The following is a 14705-nucleotide window of genomic DNA, read 5'->3' on the forward strand; positions in this document are numbered from 1 at the left end:
AGTGCAAGTACAAAAACAAACAAACAAACAAACAAACAAACAAACAAACAGTAACATTCTCCTCCAGCAGCTTTACATCCAAAAAGAAACTGGAGTAAAGAACCCTGACCTTCAAAACATTTCAGGTGGGAAGCAGCAGCATCAGGCAGAATGCAATAAATAATAATTAAAAAAAGTAGCACAGCTGCACTTGGTTTGGTTGGATTTCAGTCAGTGGTTAAATTTTTTTTTTCCCAGAGTTTACAGAGAGGGTGCAGCTCAAACCCAAGTCAAATTCCTTGTATTTTTGTGGATACTTGGTGAATAAAAACTATTCTGATTCTAATTAAAGTGTCTGTGCTGTTCTTCTGCTTCGTATTATGTACAGCAGGTGGCAGTAGAGAGACAGCGGAAACTTGTGCTCCTCAGGAAAAATAAACTCCTCTGAATGGATTAGTTTGCTCCTAAAGTTATTAGTGGGTAGAAAAATTTAATTCATTACTTCGGAGGAAGTCTTTGCATGTGACAAAAAATGACCTGAAAGAGAATTATAATTTAACATCTTCATGTCAGAATGACACATGCAAGTCACAATTATTGCATAAAATTCACAGATATAGTTGATATTTTGCAGCATAAAGCATTGAGGAAAATATTTGTGGATAGTGTGTATTTATGCACTTCAAGCAGGGGTGGTGGCCAAGTGGTTAGTGCACTTGGAAACCCCACCCCTGACACATTTTTACATGTAGTGTGTGTGTGTGTGTGTGTGTGTGTGTGTGTGTGTGTGTGTGCAGCATTGCATCAGGAAAGGTATCCAGCATAAAATGTCTCCAATTCAACATGCAAATCCACCTCAGATCTGCTGTGGTGACCCTGAGTGAAAAAACAAGGGAACAGCCGAATGGACTTACTGTTTTGTGTATTTGTGCACTTCACAGTATATACTGACATTAATTAAAAATGGTGTTTGAATCTTCAGTTGTTGTTACTGTCTATATGTAGGAATTGCAATCAAATCATGTTCTGTTAAATTCCAGAAATCTCCAAGTCCGGCACCATCTCTAATGGTAAGAGTTCATATAGGCTAGAATGACTCCTGAGTGCATGTTGCAATAAACAAAAACACAGAAAAAGCCCAACACCTGCTGCTCCAGCTGCCACTCTTAGTCCAGTATATTGGTTCATATGGTTCTGGATGACTGCTTTTGGTTCTGGTGTCACAGGGTCCACTGTGGTCTGATGATCAAAAGCTTCTGTAATCACACACACAAAAAGATACACATTTTAAAATCACTGACAAGTACTCCGTTGTAGGTCTAATTTAATAGGATTGCAGTGCTACTTTAGATTTAATTTTGGAATCAAGTTTTCATTTCTAAGATTGTTTTATAAAAGCTCAAACTCAGAGATAATAAGAATGTGCACCGTTTGTTTCTTGGAGTCAATGAAGAACTGTTTGCTGCTGAAAAGTTCTATTTGTATATTAGAACACAGAGTGTAGAACCATTAAGAATAATAATTTGTAAGGAGTTTCCATAGTGCAAATAGTGTTTCACAACATGTATGGCAATAAAAAAAAACAAAATAAAACAATAAAACACAGGTGCCAGAAATAATACGACTCCATGTTAATTTAAAATAAAACAAATGACCAAACATCTCAATCAAACTTGATATCTTAATCTCAAGCAGTTGACCATTCCACAACAATAGTGCATGATGGGAAAAAGCTCTCCCATCTGCTATTTTCTTACAGTTCACCCTAAAATTCAGCTGAATTACCGACAGAAAACGGAACAATAACACCACCTGGAAGGTCACTGGTTGTCCTTTTCCCCTTTGGAAGATTTCCACATTTCCAACTCGATCTCACTCCACGTTCATGATGGTGTTACAAAAAGTGATTTAATCTATTAGTTTATGATTCCATCACGAAGTCCAAAAGGACTCCGAAAGTATTCACAGTACTTTTTCCACATTTTTTGTGCTACAGCCGTATTCCTCAAACATCAACACAATACCCCATAATGACAATGTGAAAAAAGTTTTTTTTTTTTGCAAATTTTTTAAAAATAATAATAAACTAAGAAATCACATCGACATACGTATTCACAGCCTTTGCCAGGAAGCTCAAAATTGAGCTCAGGTGCATCCTGTTTCCAGTGATCATCCTTGAGTTGTTTCTATTGGAGTCCACCTGAGGTAAATTCAGTTGATTGGACATTATTTAGAAAGGCACACACAACTGTCAGCAAGACTCGCCAATAGGTGAGGACTCCTTGATTGTCACTGTACAATTCCCAGTACTGCAGTAATCTTGTTGCATCTTCTTTACCAAACAAAAGATCATGAGCTTCAGTCGTGTCCTAGTTTTCTCAAAGATACTAAAAATTCCCGGAGGTTCCCGGAGTTAGTGCACAGAGTATTAAAACTGAAATCTGACTACATACATCAGTTTATAGGTACAATTAGTATGATGGTTGATTAAAATAGTAAACCAATACAGTACCAGTTTGGTTTATCGATCTATTCAACAGCGTATTATTGATGTACAGTAAATGCAATAGGATTATTTCAATTTAAATGGTTGTCATTCTGCCTGGCATTCAAATACCGGTCAAGTTCTATTCTTAGAATAGAACTTGTTACTCATTCAGGAACCACCTGTAGAAATGTTACTGGGTGACCCAGTGAACTTACCAGTGATGTTGAGTGTGAACTGCTGAACCTTCTTGCCCAAATTAGTAGCCATTCTACAAAGGTACGTTCCCGAGTCTTCAGTTCTGACCCTGGAGACATGTAGTGTAACTTGTCCTTTACGGAGGGCGTCCAGGTCACAATGCACCCGCTCTGCAAATTGCACATGTGGTGGCGTTTTCTCGCGCCTGTCGTTGTGAAAAAAAACCTTGATCTCCTGTTGCAGAAACACACAGTGGATCTTCAGTGATGCCTCGAGAACATCCGACTGGGATGAAAATCGCCATTCCACAGTGATGTTATCGTTCTCCTTTGCCTGATACTGTAGAGCTGCATCCTGGGGTACATGTTTTCCTAAGAAACAAGGAACGACAGATGAGGAAACATTGGGAAACAAGGTCAAGGTCAACTTTGCTTTGCAAGGACAATCTGAGCTTTGAAACAAAGCTCAGATTAAAGTAATTTGCTGAATATTTGTGGTGCAGCCACAAATACTTGATCTGTAATGATCAACATCCAAAATAGAGGTGTGCATCACACTTCACTTTATATAGGCTTTGAAGGATTACTGTTAGCAGGATTACGTCTAAACTACTTCACGGATTCTCACCAAATTTGCATATATATTAGGGCATGGAAGACGCCACTGAATTTTAGAGTTGATCTGGATCCGGATTGGCGGACGTCAGAAACTTGATTGTTCTTCTAATTTTATTTAACCATTAACACGCTATTTAAGTGATTAGGATTGGGTTTATTTTAATTGTGCTGCTTGTTTAATATTGAATTTATTTTATGATTTTTTTTTTGTATAATAATCTACTATCCCATGTGTAAGTTTAAAAGTTGGTTTCATGCATTCTGTTTTAACAGCAGTGAGTTTGTGATCAATAATACTACAGGTTCTGTGGTACCTACAGCTGGATTGGTTTAAGGTGGACTAATGGACATTTCTACCACTTTACACACCCATCAAGTCTTTTGTGTTATACGGAGCATGTGGAAGCTCACCACAAATGCAGGTCAGGATGACGCACTGCAGGATCCAGCGGATCATTTTGTCCTTTAAGGAGGAGAGAAGTCATGATGAAGCTGAAATCATTCCACACATGATCCACATGACCAGGCAGGAACCACTGAAGTCTACTAGTTCTCAATGACTTATCGTCTACGCTTCTGCTCAACTTAATCACAAACTCATACCATAAAGAAAACAAAACCAACAATAAGCAACACATTCTGGTTTTAACTGTAAAAAGATAAAGAAAACAGATTTGGCAAATGATATGGAAAATCAGGTTTCAGCTTTCAATACAGCTATAAAAATGAATCAATCTTGAATTCACTATTCATTTAGATCAACAAATGTTTTGATAATCTTTCAATCATTTGAGTGATTAAAAAACAACTTCTGTGTTTTCAGCTTCTTAAATGTGAAAATATTTTGGTTTATTTTAGTTTTCTTTCCTGCCCTCCAGCAGTAAACACAATCTTTGGACAAAAAAAAAGAAAAAAAAAAAAAAGACACGTGTCAGTGTGTCAGTATTGTGTAACTAAGCAAAGCGATGAATGTGTGTGATCTGTGATTCACAAATGTTGAATCACACTTAAAACAGAATTTTCAGGTTTTTTTTTTTACAAATAAAAAATGACATATTTACAAATAAACATTTACTTGTAAAAACCAACACACAAGTTACAAATCAGAAATTTGTGTTTGTGGGTCGCAAAACACGTGTGCAAATCAAGAACTATTTGTAGATCACCCTCTGTGCTTTTGTAGGTATTAATGAGACAAATTTAACTCCATACTTTTCAGCTTTGAATTACATTTACATTACAAAATTACATTTTGTCAAGTTTTACAAAATTATGTAAAAGTCAAATTCAAACAACAACATTTAGATTGTTCAAGTCTGGAATATGAGAAATTTAAATGCAAAGCCATTTGATGTTTTTAAAACAATTCAAAATTTGAACTTTCTAACCAAATTGATCTCCTATTTTTTTTGTAAAACTTCCACTTTTAATTTACTTAATGTAATAAAGCTATGTATATCCTAATTTACTTTGTTGTGTAAAAGCTAAATGTCTGAAAACCTGTCTTTGACAATCTACATCAAACGATAGGTGAGAAAGTCACTTACAAACTTTGAGCATCCAGTTGCTTTTGTCAAACCGAAGACAGTTCACTGCAGAGGAAACATATCCTGAATGCGAGTTTATCTTGTCAGTGGTTGAAGCTGAGTGTGTGTGTGTGAGTTCGTCTTGTAGTTCGGGTTTTATGAGTGCAGAACAAAGGATGCATGACGCCACGCCCACTGTCACACCATCTGTGAATAATCACCTTGTGTGATGACTTATGTTGTGTTTTAGTGCTATAAAGATAAAAGGAATGACATTGAAAAACAGAATATTTGTTTAATCAAAGTACTTTGCTTGTGTTGCCCCTCCACTGTCTGATACGCCTCTTATGTTGGTATTAAATTTCCAAGGTTTAAATGAATAAAACCAACAAAATCCCTACTTGATTCAATTCCTCTACTGAATATGTTTCAGTGCATAATAGGGAAAAGCACAATAGTGTTAATTTAAACTCTTACAGGCTCTTTAACTCATTTTCCAGCTGATATCATTCAAGTCTGTGAGGGTTCAGGGGTCAGGGGTGCAGATAGAAAAGCGCTATATAAATGCAGTCCATTTATCATTTCTTGTTTTCCACTGGGGGTTGTCACAGCAGATCTAAGATGGATTAAACACTTTGTTTGTCACATCACAAATATCTATACATTTGGCAGTATTACTACTACTAAAATGATAATAATTTTATATTTATAAAACACTTGCCAGTTACATATTTCAAAGTGCATGACATCATAAAACAGAGCAAATGTTAAAAAGTAACAACCATAAGAACAGATAAAAAAATAAACAAAATAAAACATAAAACCACCCAAAAACCAAACAGACCCAAGACTAAACCCCTCCTTTGTTGGTTTGTGAAGGTTATAATTGTCAGATTGTACTTTGTTGAGACAATGGACACTTTTGAAAATTAAACTTTGTTCCACAAAAGTATTAATATATCAAGCAGCCAAAAATCATTGTGTTACGTTATAGTGATGGCAGCACATTTGGTTATACGTTCTCAGTTGTTAATGAGTCATGCTGATGAAACAGAGAGGTTTTACAGTCATGTGACATTACTGCTCCCACAACAACAAAATTCCTGCATCCACAAGGTGAGGCATGCATGCACAGGTAGAAAGTCATCCTAAGCAGTACGTCAAACCCTCTGGAGGCGGAGTCAGAGAAACTTTTGTGTCAACAGTGCTGCAGATGTTACGCAATCAAGTTATCTCTAAAAGAAATCAAGAAATTTCAGTCAAATGTGTCCCTTGGATCACTGAAGACTGGGTTAGAACGGTCTGTAGGTGTTTTTGATATCTGCAAATAACATGACACCATAAGAAAGTGGTTGGGTTGGATTATGGGTGTCACAATGCTGAGGTTTGTGACATTGGAGTGATCCGAGAAATTTCTCCTGCATGTTCACAAAAAGCAGATAATGTCATAATTTAATTTTTTTTTCTGGCGTCTGACTTGTGAATTTCAACCTTCAAACTAACGTATCAGTTCATAAAAAAACCCAAAAAAACAAAAAACAAAAAAAACAAATTTAAGCTCTTTTTTAAATTCAGCGATACATGAGTTTAAATAACTTAGTGTTTTCAGAGTGTTTTTTTAATGGAGTGATACTTTAGTTTAAAGTTGATTAAATACTAAGGTATCACTCCATAAAACAAATTTTAAAAATTAGGGAGTAATACATTAATTTCAACAACTTTAAGCTATGTATCACTCCATAAAACAAATTAAACTTTTTTTATTCAGTGATACATTAGTTTAAATAACTTAGTGTTTTCAGAGTGTTTTTGTAAATGAACGTATCACTCCATAAAAAAAAAAAAATGATGGAGTGATACATTAATTTAAACAACTTTCCGCTATGTATCACTCCATAAGAGTGATACGTCAGACTCCAGAAAAACAAAACAAAACAACAATTATTAAGTTTTCTGCTTTGTGTGAGCAAGCAGGAGAAAATCCTGGGATTATTCCAACATCACCAGAGTCCAGCAGCATGAAGCTCAGCATGTTGAAGCCCATAATCCAACCCAACCTCACTTATGGTGTTAAGTTTCATAATTTAGACATCAAAAACAGCTATGGGGGCAGCACAGTGGCAGAGTGGTTAGCACTGTTGCTTCACAGCAAGAAGGTCATGGGTTCGATTCCCACCTGTGGCCTTTCTGTGTGGAGTTTACGTGTTCTCCCTGTGTTTGCGTGGGTTCTCTCCAGGTGCTCCAGCTTCCTCCCACATCCGAAGACATGCAGGTCAGGTGGTTTGGAAACTTAAAATTGTTCATTGGAATTGGGGTTGTATAACACAATGCTAAAATATGAGCATCATCTCCTTTATAATTTGCAATTGTTTACCTGGCATCCCAGTGCAAAGTGTGTGTGTGTGTGTGTGTGTATATATATATATATATATATATAATAACCCTGAAATGCTGAAGACTGACAGCTGGACCCACAACACAAACAAATAACCACAGAAGCAAACTATTTATTGACTAGAATGACCTGACTTGTGTTAGCTTAGTAACAAACAATTATCTGTGCATATCAGCTTTAGTTAATGCCAAATAAAATATACCACATTGTATCACTCAGAACTATATACAAAACCCAAGATCCACTGTACATATTTACACAGAAACACTGGAGAAAAAAAAAAAAAAAAAATCACATTTACAAACAAACAAATTTTATTAAAATATAAAAGCAGGTATTCATCATTTTCATCATAACAAGTATATATATATATATATATATATATATATATATATATATATATATATATATATATATATATATATATATATATATATATATATGAATGAAACTGAACATTTGTACAAACATGGTTAAACTTGCATAATTTCTCTTCAGCAAATGAAAAAGTGTTTTCATAAATAACGAGCTGAGTTACTTGTTCTATACACGGGTAATTGAGATGAATTTTAGCCATATCATTGTATATTTCATGTCACTGTAGTTCAGGTGTAGAAAGTTGCATTGTGCGAATGGTGTCATTATTTTTCATAGAGCAATTTGTGACTTTCATGAGACTCAAGTGACTCATGATTATAAAGGCGTCAGCAGGTCATATCACTGCAATGCTCTGACATGTCGTGCAAGCAGGTACGTTTAGCTGAAAAAACAAACGCTTTAAATTGCACGTGCCATGCGCCGCTGGCCCATTCAGATTGTAATTAAAGTGCACCTTAACCAGCCGCTACTACATAGTAAGTAAAGTGTGATGCTGCTACCTGACCTGAGTACCACGTGAACTGGGAAAATAAGGGCTCCAGTGAGCAGGCTGTGATCTAATATATAAGGCTGACTGTGTGTGTGTATGTGTGTGTTTGCACACCTACGATTTCAACCTGAAGGCCCCAGTGACCTCCCCCTTGGTGCCCCCAGTCGCCATACCAAGTTTGGCGTCAATTGCTGAATTACTGTGGTGTGCATCTCGAGCACACACACGCGATCAGCTTTATATATTAGATGTCATCAGGGGTCAGTGACTGTTCCTGGAGATCACCTGCATGTTTTCAAACTCTCTCTGAGATAATTAAACAAAAGAGTGGACATCGAGCTCCTTTCTGCAATATTTACATCCACCATCTTGGAGAGGGATTGTCATGATTTTGTGTCCCACTAACATACTGACATAAACACCAAGATCCACAACTCAAGTCAGTACTTGTCCATCAATCTATTTTCTTTACCTGCTTACTCTAATTAAGGGCACCACTAATCCACTGTGCTCAAATAACTGTGTTCCAGCAATAACTTATTTTCCCTTTTGTATGGTTAGCATACTGACATAGTATGTTACTATGCTTTTTACTCTTTTATATTCATTTATTTGGTAAACAGATCGGGCCGCGGCCTCAAATTGATCTAAATTCTGGGTATCTTAGTGACGCTTAGAGCTAGTGGTCGGCGATCATCTTAATATTGCATCTGTTTTTATCCTGTGCACCAGTAAAATGAGGAAGCTTTGTTGTGATTTGGAAGTATAAATGAAACAAATAAATAATAACAAACATACGGACAATCCAAATCCAAATCCAATGATGCGCCAAATCCTTTCCCGGACCGGATTCTCTGGTTCTGGTTGATCTTGTGCAGGATGATGATTGGCTGCTGTAAAGACAAACAAAACAGTTATTAATCTGAAAGAGAAAAGTCCTGGTACACACAGAAGACAAAATCCAACAAACATCACCACAGATCATGAACGTGTTCTCAGACTCTCTGATCAATATTCTCCTGATCAAAGAGCCTCAGATCCACAAAACCCAGTTTATATCCGTCTTTGATGACTTTACCTCCTCTGAAGCTCAGTGGTCAGAATAATGATCAGACAGTTCTGCTCTTTGCACACATGTGGACGTTCTAAAGAAACACCAACTCACCCGTCACATTGAGGAGACACAGTTTGTTGGCACTTTTTCTGTTGATGACGACCACACACCTATAGAGGCCGCTGTCGCTCACAGTCACATTTCTGAAGATGCATTCAATGCGTCCTGTCTCAAAGAGTTCTTTATTACAGGAAAACCGACCTCTGTTGAGTTGGTAAACAGACTGTGACCTCTCTTCACCGCGTACAAAAAGATAAACACCTCTTTCAGGTTCATGACGTAAAATGTCCACAACCAGGTCTTGAGGTTGTGTGTCTCTGCTGACAGTGAAGAACCACGTTAGAGTGATGTTGCTGTTCTCCTCTGCCTCGTACACATCCTGAGTCACGTTCACAGCTAACGGAGCCTCTCCTGCAGGGGTCAAAGGTCAACACAGACGACTCTCAGAGCTGCTGCTCCTCACACATTAATGTTGACAAACAGCAGAATGTATCAGTTTGTTCCTCATCTGAGAGTGTAATATCCTCATTAGAGGTAATAATCCTCCACATTTGGAATAAAGGGACTCACCCTCAGCAGGAGACAACATCACAGTTATCATCAGGACAGTAAGAGTCCACACACAGAGGACCAGGCTGTTATTCTCCATCATCATCACACTGAAGCCTGGAACTCCTTCAGAGTGCTTTGATGGCTTCCTTTCCTTCAGAAAGAGGAGGTTTATGGATGTGCTGAGGGAGGACATGCAGGTGGTTGGTGTGACAGAGGAAGACCCAGAGGACAGGATGAGATGGAAACAACTGATCTGCTGTGGTGACCCCTAACGGGAGCAGCCATTGACTCTAACAGGAGTATGAGTCAATGGCTGCATGGCAGCAGTGTTGCTCAATGAAGCTGGTGTCCAAATCCACTATAATGAAAATAAAACCTCCCAAAATATGACTATTGTTAAAGTGTTTTAATTGGTTACTGTTGCAAGACTTCAACCCCTGCGTGATGTCATGGGATTTGACCCCATCTGGGGCCAGCCTGCCGTGGCACACCACAAACACAGCAATACTTCACACCGAAAGTGTGCCAAACCTGGCTACACACTATACGTGCATGCTTGGCCTAAATAAGCATGTTTCTGATGTGGTGTTTTTTTTTATCATGGCTTTTGGCAATCTGAGCAGTGAACTGTCTGGAGCTGAGAACCGGTGGGGCTTCATACTTTGACAAATCTGATTTTAGATTAGATAGATTTTAGATTAGGAAGACTCCCTCAGGGAAATTGAGGTCCCAGCAGCGTTGTATAGCAGCAGTTCAGTCTTTAGTCTACTGGTAGTTATTTTGCTGTGTGTTATTATTTTGTTTTCCTCTCAATTGATTTAATTGATTTGTTTGTTGTGTGGGCCGCTGAAGAGGAGGTACTGCTGGCCCACTACCACCAGAGGGCGCCCTGCTTGGAGTGCGGGCTCCAAGCACGAGAGGGCGCCAGACCCAGAGGAAGTGACAGCTGTCACTCATTACTCCAGCTGTCACTCATCTACACCACCATATAAGCCGGACTGCAACTCCACCTCCCCGCCGAGAAAAATCGACTACCAGAACCAAGGTAATTTCTCTGCTGACTTTAAACTGTGACTTACGTCTGTTTGCAGCCGTATTCCTGTGAAGACCCAGAAGAGGGACAAACAGGAGCTGCACGAGTGTGTGTGATTTGGAGGTGGAGGTGCTCCCACCTAACGGTATCTGGACTATGTATTACTGAGTGTGCGGACTCACACTCACACATCATATTTCTGCTTTCTGCCAGCAGTACCAGGGTCGACAGTCGAAGACAGAGGCCACCTGGGGACTCGGGACTTGGCGGCTCCGGTGTTCTTCAGGCCGTTGGTGGTGGAAGCCGTGTGGGACGCGGCTTCTCTCTCGTCGGGCGTCTTCTATCTTCGAGCCTGCCCACACTTCACCTGGTGTTTATTGACTGTGAGATTAAGACACGTTTCGTTGTGTAATATCACAACATTAAATTGTTACCTTTTGGCTTACTCTTTGCCCGTTCATTTGCGCCCCCTGTTGTGGGTCCGTGCTACGACACCTTCACAACATTGTTAATGTGAAAAAAAAAGTCCCCAACACATGCATCATTTGGAAGTTGAAGCTCGTCTACATGTCACACAACTGTGTTAAAGAAACCTTTAGTGTGGTTCAAATGTGAGAGAAATGAAATCAAAATTTCACAAATAAAACAGAAAGGTTTTTTTTTTTTCTGAATGCATTTCAGACTATGTTGAGGTTTTAGTTTAAAATGTCTAAGTCAACTTCATCACTGTAAGATGCAGAGTAATAAAAGATTTTAAATAAATAAAACTCACTCGCTGATCTCTCTCTGCTGAAGAATCTCCTTCTCATGCACGTCTTCTCTGGAAAATACCTGTGTGACTTTTCAAGTATTCCAAATGATACATGTGTTGTGATGGTGAGGGCGGTGCTATTGGACAAAGCTTCTTGAATTCTTCAGTCATAACGTCCTACTTTGCTCTGAGCGTTTTGTGATTGGCTCCCTGATGCAGGGTGTTGACTTTGTGAAAAGTAAATACTGGTTGATCTGGTTGAACTTTTCGGTCATTCAGTTCTGTGCCTCATTACAACAGTTCCACAGTTGCAGGCTGTCTCATTGCCGTTGAAGATCTGTCCCACCACAGTGGTGTCATCAGCAAATTTTATGATTGTATTTGAGGGATGGTGGGGATGCAGTATGTATAGATGGAATAATGAGTCATGCTGATGAAGCAGAGAGGTTTTACAGTTATGTGACATTACTGCTCCCACAACAACAAAATTCCTGCATGCATTCTGACAAGGTGAGGCATGCATGCACAGGTAGAAAGTCATCCTAAGCCGTACGTTAAACACTCTGGAGGCGGAGTCAGAGAAACGTTTGTGTCAACAGTGCTGCAGATGTTACGCAATCAAGTTATCTGTAAAAGAAATCAAGAAATTTCAGTCAAATGTGTCCCTTGGATCACTGAAGACTGGGTTAGAACCTAATAAATTCTGGAACTTTTAAAATGTGCAAATTAATTCTACGGATCTTGAATATGAATAAATTATTGAGTATTAGCTTGTATATGTCATTAAAAAGAGAAGCATAACCGCAGTTTGCAGTATTTCCATTTATTCACGGCAGCACAAACATAAAAAAAAAAAAAAAATTTTCCTCATAAAATCAAATTCATCAGTAACAGATTTTTTTTGCACAAATATTAACAAACAGTGGAGATTTTTCTTGTAGCAAGCTTTTGTAAAACAAACAAAAAAAATTAAAGCAGAAATCTTTAAAATGAACTCATGAATTATTGACAAAAACAAAATTTTTTGCAGTTTTTTCGTTCTTGTAAGAAAATTTCTCATGTGCTGGCATCAAATACGTAGCATTATTTTAAGTTCTACATAATATCACTCAGAGATGTGGTTCTTCTTGAACTCTGAATTGATCAGCAGATTTGACTTGTTTTGACAGGGCAGATTTGAGGTAAATGTTCAATACAGAAAACTTTCCTTGTTAATTTTTGTATTTTTTTTTTAATTTTGTTTTGCTCTTTACGGAGGGCATCCAGGTCACAATGTGACCTATTTCAGTACAAATTGAAATTGACCTTTGTCACCATTCTTGCCGTTTTTACCCCAAAACTCCATAACATTCAGTCACAGACAGTCCAAACAGGCTGGCAGGAAAGTGCTGATTGACTAAATGCGTACAATTAACATACCAGTGCAATGCATTCTGGGTAAAATGTACTGATAAATAAATGTGTCCTTATTCTGCAGATTGCAGTGGTTTATGCTACTGCTGTGGTGAACATGTTGAAGTTTCTTATATCTTCTTAAAATTGTGTCTGTAGGTGTTTTTGATATCTGCAAATAACATGACACCATAAGAAAGTGGTTGGATTATGGGTGTCACAATGCTGAGGTTTGTGACATTGGAGTGATCCCAGAAATTTCTCCTGCATGTTCACAAAAAGCAGATAATGTCATAATTTAATTTTTTTTTCTGGCGTCTGACTTGTTGTGAATTTCAACCTTCAAACTAACGTATCAGTTCATAAAAAAAACCAAAAAAACAAAAACAAAAAAAACAAATTTAAGCTCTTTTTTAAATTCAGCGATACATGAGTTTAAATAACTTAGGTATACTAAGGTATACTAAATACTAAGGTATCACTCCATAAAACAAATTTTAAAAATTAGGGAGTAATACATTAATTTCAACAACTTTAAGCTATGTATCACTCAATAAAAAAATTAAACTCTTTTTATTCAGTGATACATGAGTTTAAATAACTTAGTGTTTTCAGAGTGTTTTTTTAATGGAGTGATACTTTAGTTTAAAGTTGATTAAATACTAAGGTATCACTCCATAAAACAAATTTTAAAAATTAGGGAGTAATACATTAATTTCAACAACTTTAAGCTATGTATCACTCCATAAAAAAATTAAACTTTTTTTATTCAGTGATACATTAGTTTAAATAACTTAGTGTTTTCAGAGTGTTTTTGTAAATGAAGGTATCACTCCATAAAAAAAAAAAAAATGATGGAGTGATACATTAATTTAAACAACTTTCCGCTATGTATCACTCCATAAGAGTGATACGTCAGACTCCAGAAAAACAAAACAAAACAACAATTATTAAGTTTTCTGCTTTGTGTGAGCAAGCAGGAGAAAATCCTGGGATTATTCCAACATCACCCGAGTCCAGCAGCATGAAGCTCAGCATGTTGAAGCCCATAATCCAACCCAACCTCACTTATGGTGTTAAGTTTCATAATTTAGACATCAAAAACAGCTATGGGGGCAGCACAGTGGCAGAGTGGTTAGCACTGTTGCTTCACAGCAAGAAGGTCATGGGTTCGATTCCCACCTGTGGCCTTTCTGTGTGGAGGTTACGTGTTCTCCCTGTGTTTGCGTGGGTTCTCTCCAGGTGCTCCAGCTTCCTCCCACATCCGAAGACATGCAGGTCAGGTGGTTTGGAAACTTAAAATTGTTCATTGGAATTGGGGTTGTATAACACAATGCTAAAATATGAGCATCATCTCCTTTATAATTTGCAATTGTTTACCTGGCATCCCAGTGCAAAGTGTGTGTGTGTGTGTATATATATATATGCATGCTGGTAATTCTACATAATAACCCTGAAATGCTGAAGACTGACAGCTGGACCCACAACACAAACAAATAACCACAGAAGCAAACTATTTATTGACTAGAACGACCTGACTTGTGTTAGCTTAGTAACAAACAATTATCTGTGCATATCAGCTTTAGTTAATGCCAAATAAAATATACCACATTGTATCACTCAGAACTATATACAAAACCCAAGATCCACTGTACATATTTACACAGAAACACTGGAGAAAAAAAAAAAAAAAAAAATCACATTTACAAACAAACAAATTTTATTAAAATATAAAAGCAGGTATTCATCATTTTCATCATAACAAGTATATATATATATATATATATATATATAT

At 37.5% G+C, this 14705-nt stretch overlaps 2 protein-coding genes and 1 long non-coding RNA gene across 4 annotated transcripts in view; 1 reads left to right on the forward strand and 2 right to left on the reverse strand.

The window, feature by feature from the left end:
• Positions 1-11649, reverse strand: part of LOC117505345 — a 47241-nt gene extending 35592 nt beyond the window's left edge. Inside the window, exons 1-3 of the mRNA XM_034164989.1 lie at positions 11540-11649; positions 9753-9913; positions 9234-9593 (exon numbers count right to left, since the gene is read on the reverse strand). Coding sequence (XP_034020880.1) covers positions 9234-9593; positions 9753-9837 — 445 coding nt within the window. The 5' untranslated portion in view covers positions 9838-9913; positions 11540-11649. The remainder of the gene's footprint in view (positions 1-9233; positions 9594-9752; positions 9914-11539) is intronic.
• LOC117505349 overlaps positions 1-14705 on the forward strand; it is a 30553-nt gene that overhangs the window by 14162 nt on the left and 1686 nt on the right. The window contains exon 2 of the long non-coding RNA XR_004559076.1: positions 12700-12705. This is a non-coding gene — a long non-coding RNA (uncharacterized LOC117505349). The remainder of the gene's footprint in view (positions 1-12699; positions 12706-14705) is intronic.
• Positions 763-4947, reverse strand: LOC117505346. 2 transcript variants are annotated; one of them, XM_034164991.1, is made up of 4 exons: positions 4827-4947; positions 3691-3742; positions 2683-3033; positions 763-1235 (listed from the first exon to the last, which is right to left on the reverse strand). In XM_034164991.1, exons 2-4 carry the CDS (start codon positions 3734-3736, stop codon positions 1009-1011), a joined length of 624 nt encoding a protein of 207 aa, XP_034020882.1. In that variant the 5' UTR covers positions 3737-3742; positions 4827-4947; the 3' UTR covers positions 763-1008. The 2 variants fall into 2 exon arrangements, with proteins under 2 accessions (XP_034020882.1, XP_034020883.1); XM_034164992.1 differs by having other exon boundaries at positions 3691-3771; positions 4827-4921.

The sequence above is a fragment of the Thalassophryne amazonica genome, chromosome 23, assembly GCF_902500255.1.
Source record: "Thalassophryne amazonica chromosome 23, fThaAma1.1, whole genome shotgun sequence".
Classification (NCBI taxonomy): Eukaryota; Metazoa; Chordata; class Actinopteri; order Batrachoidiformes; family Batrachoididae; genus Thalassophryne; species Thalassophryne amazonica.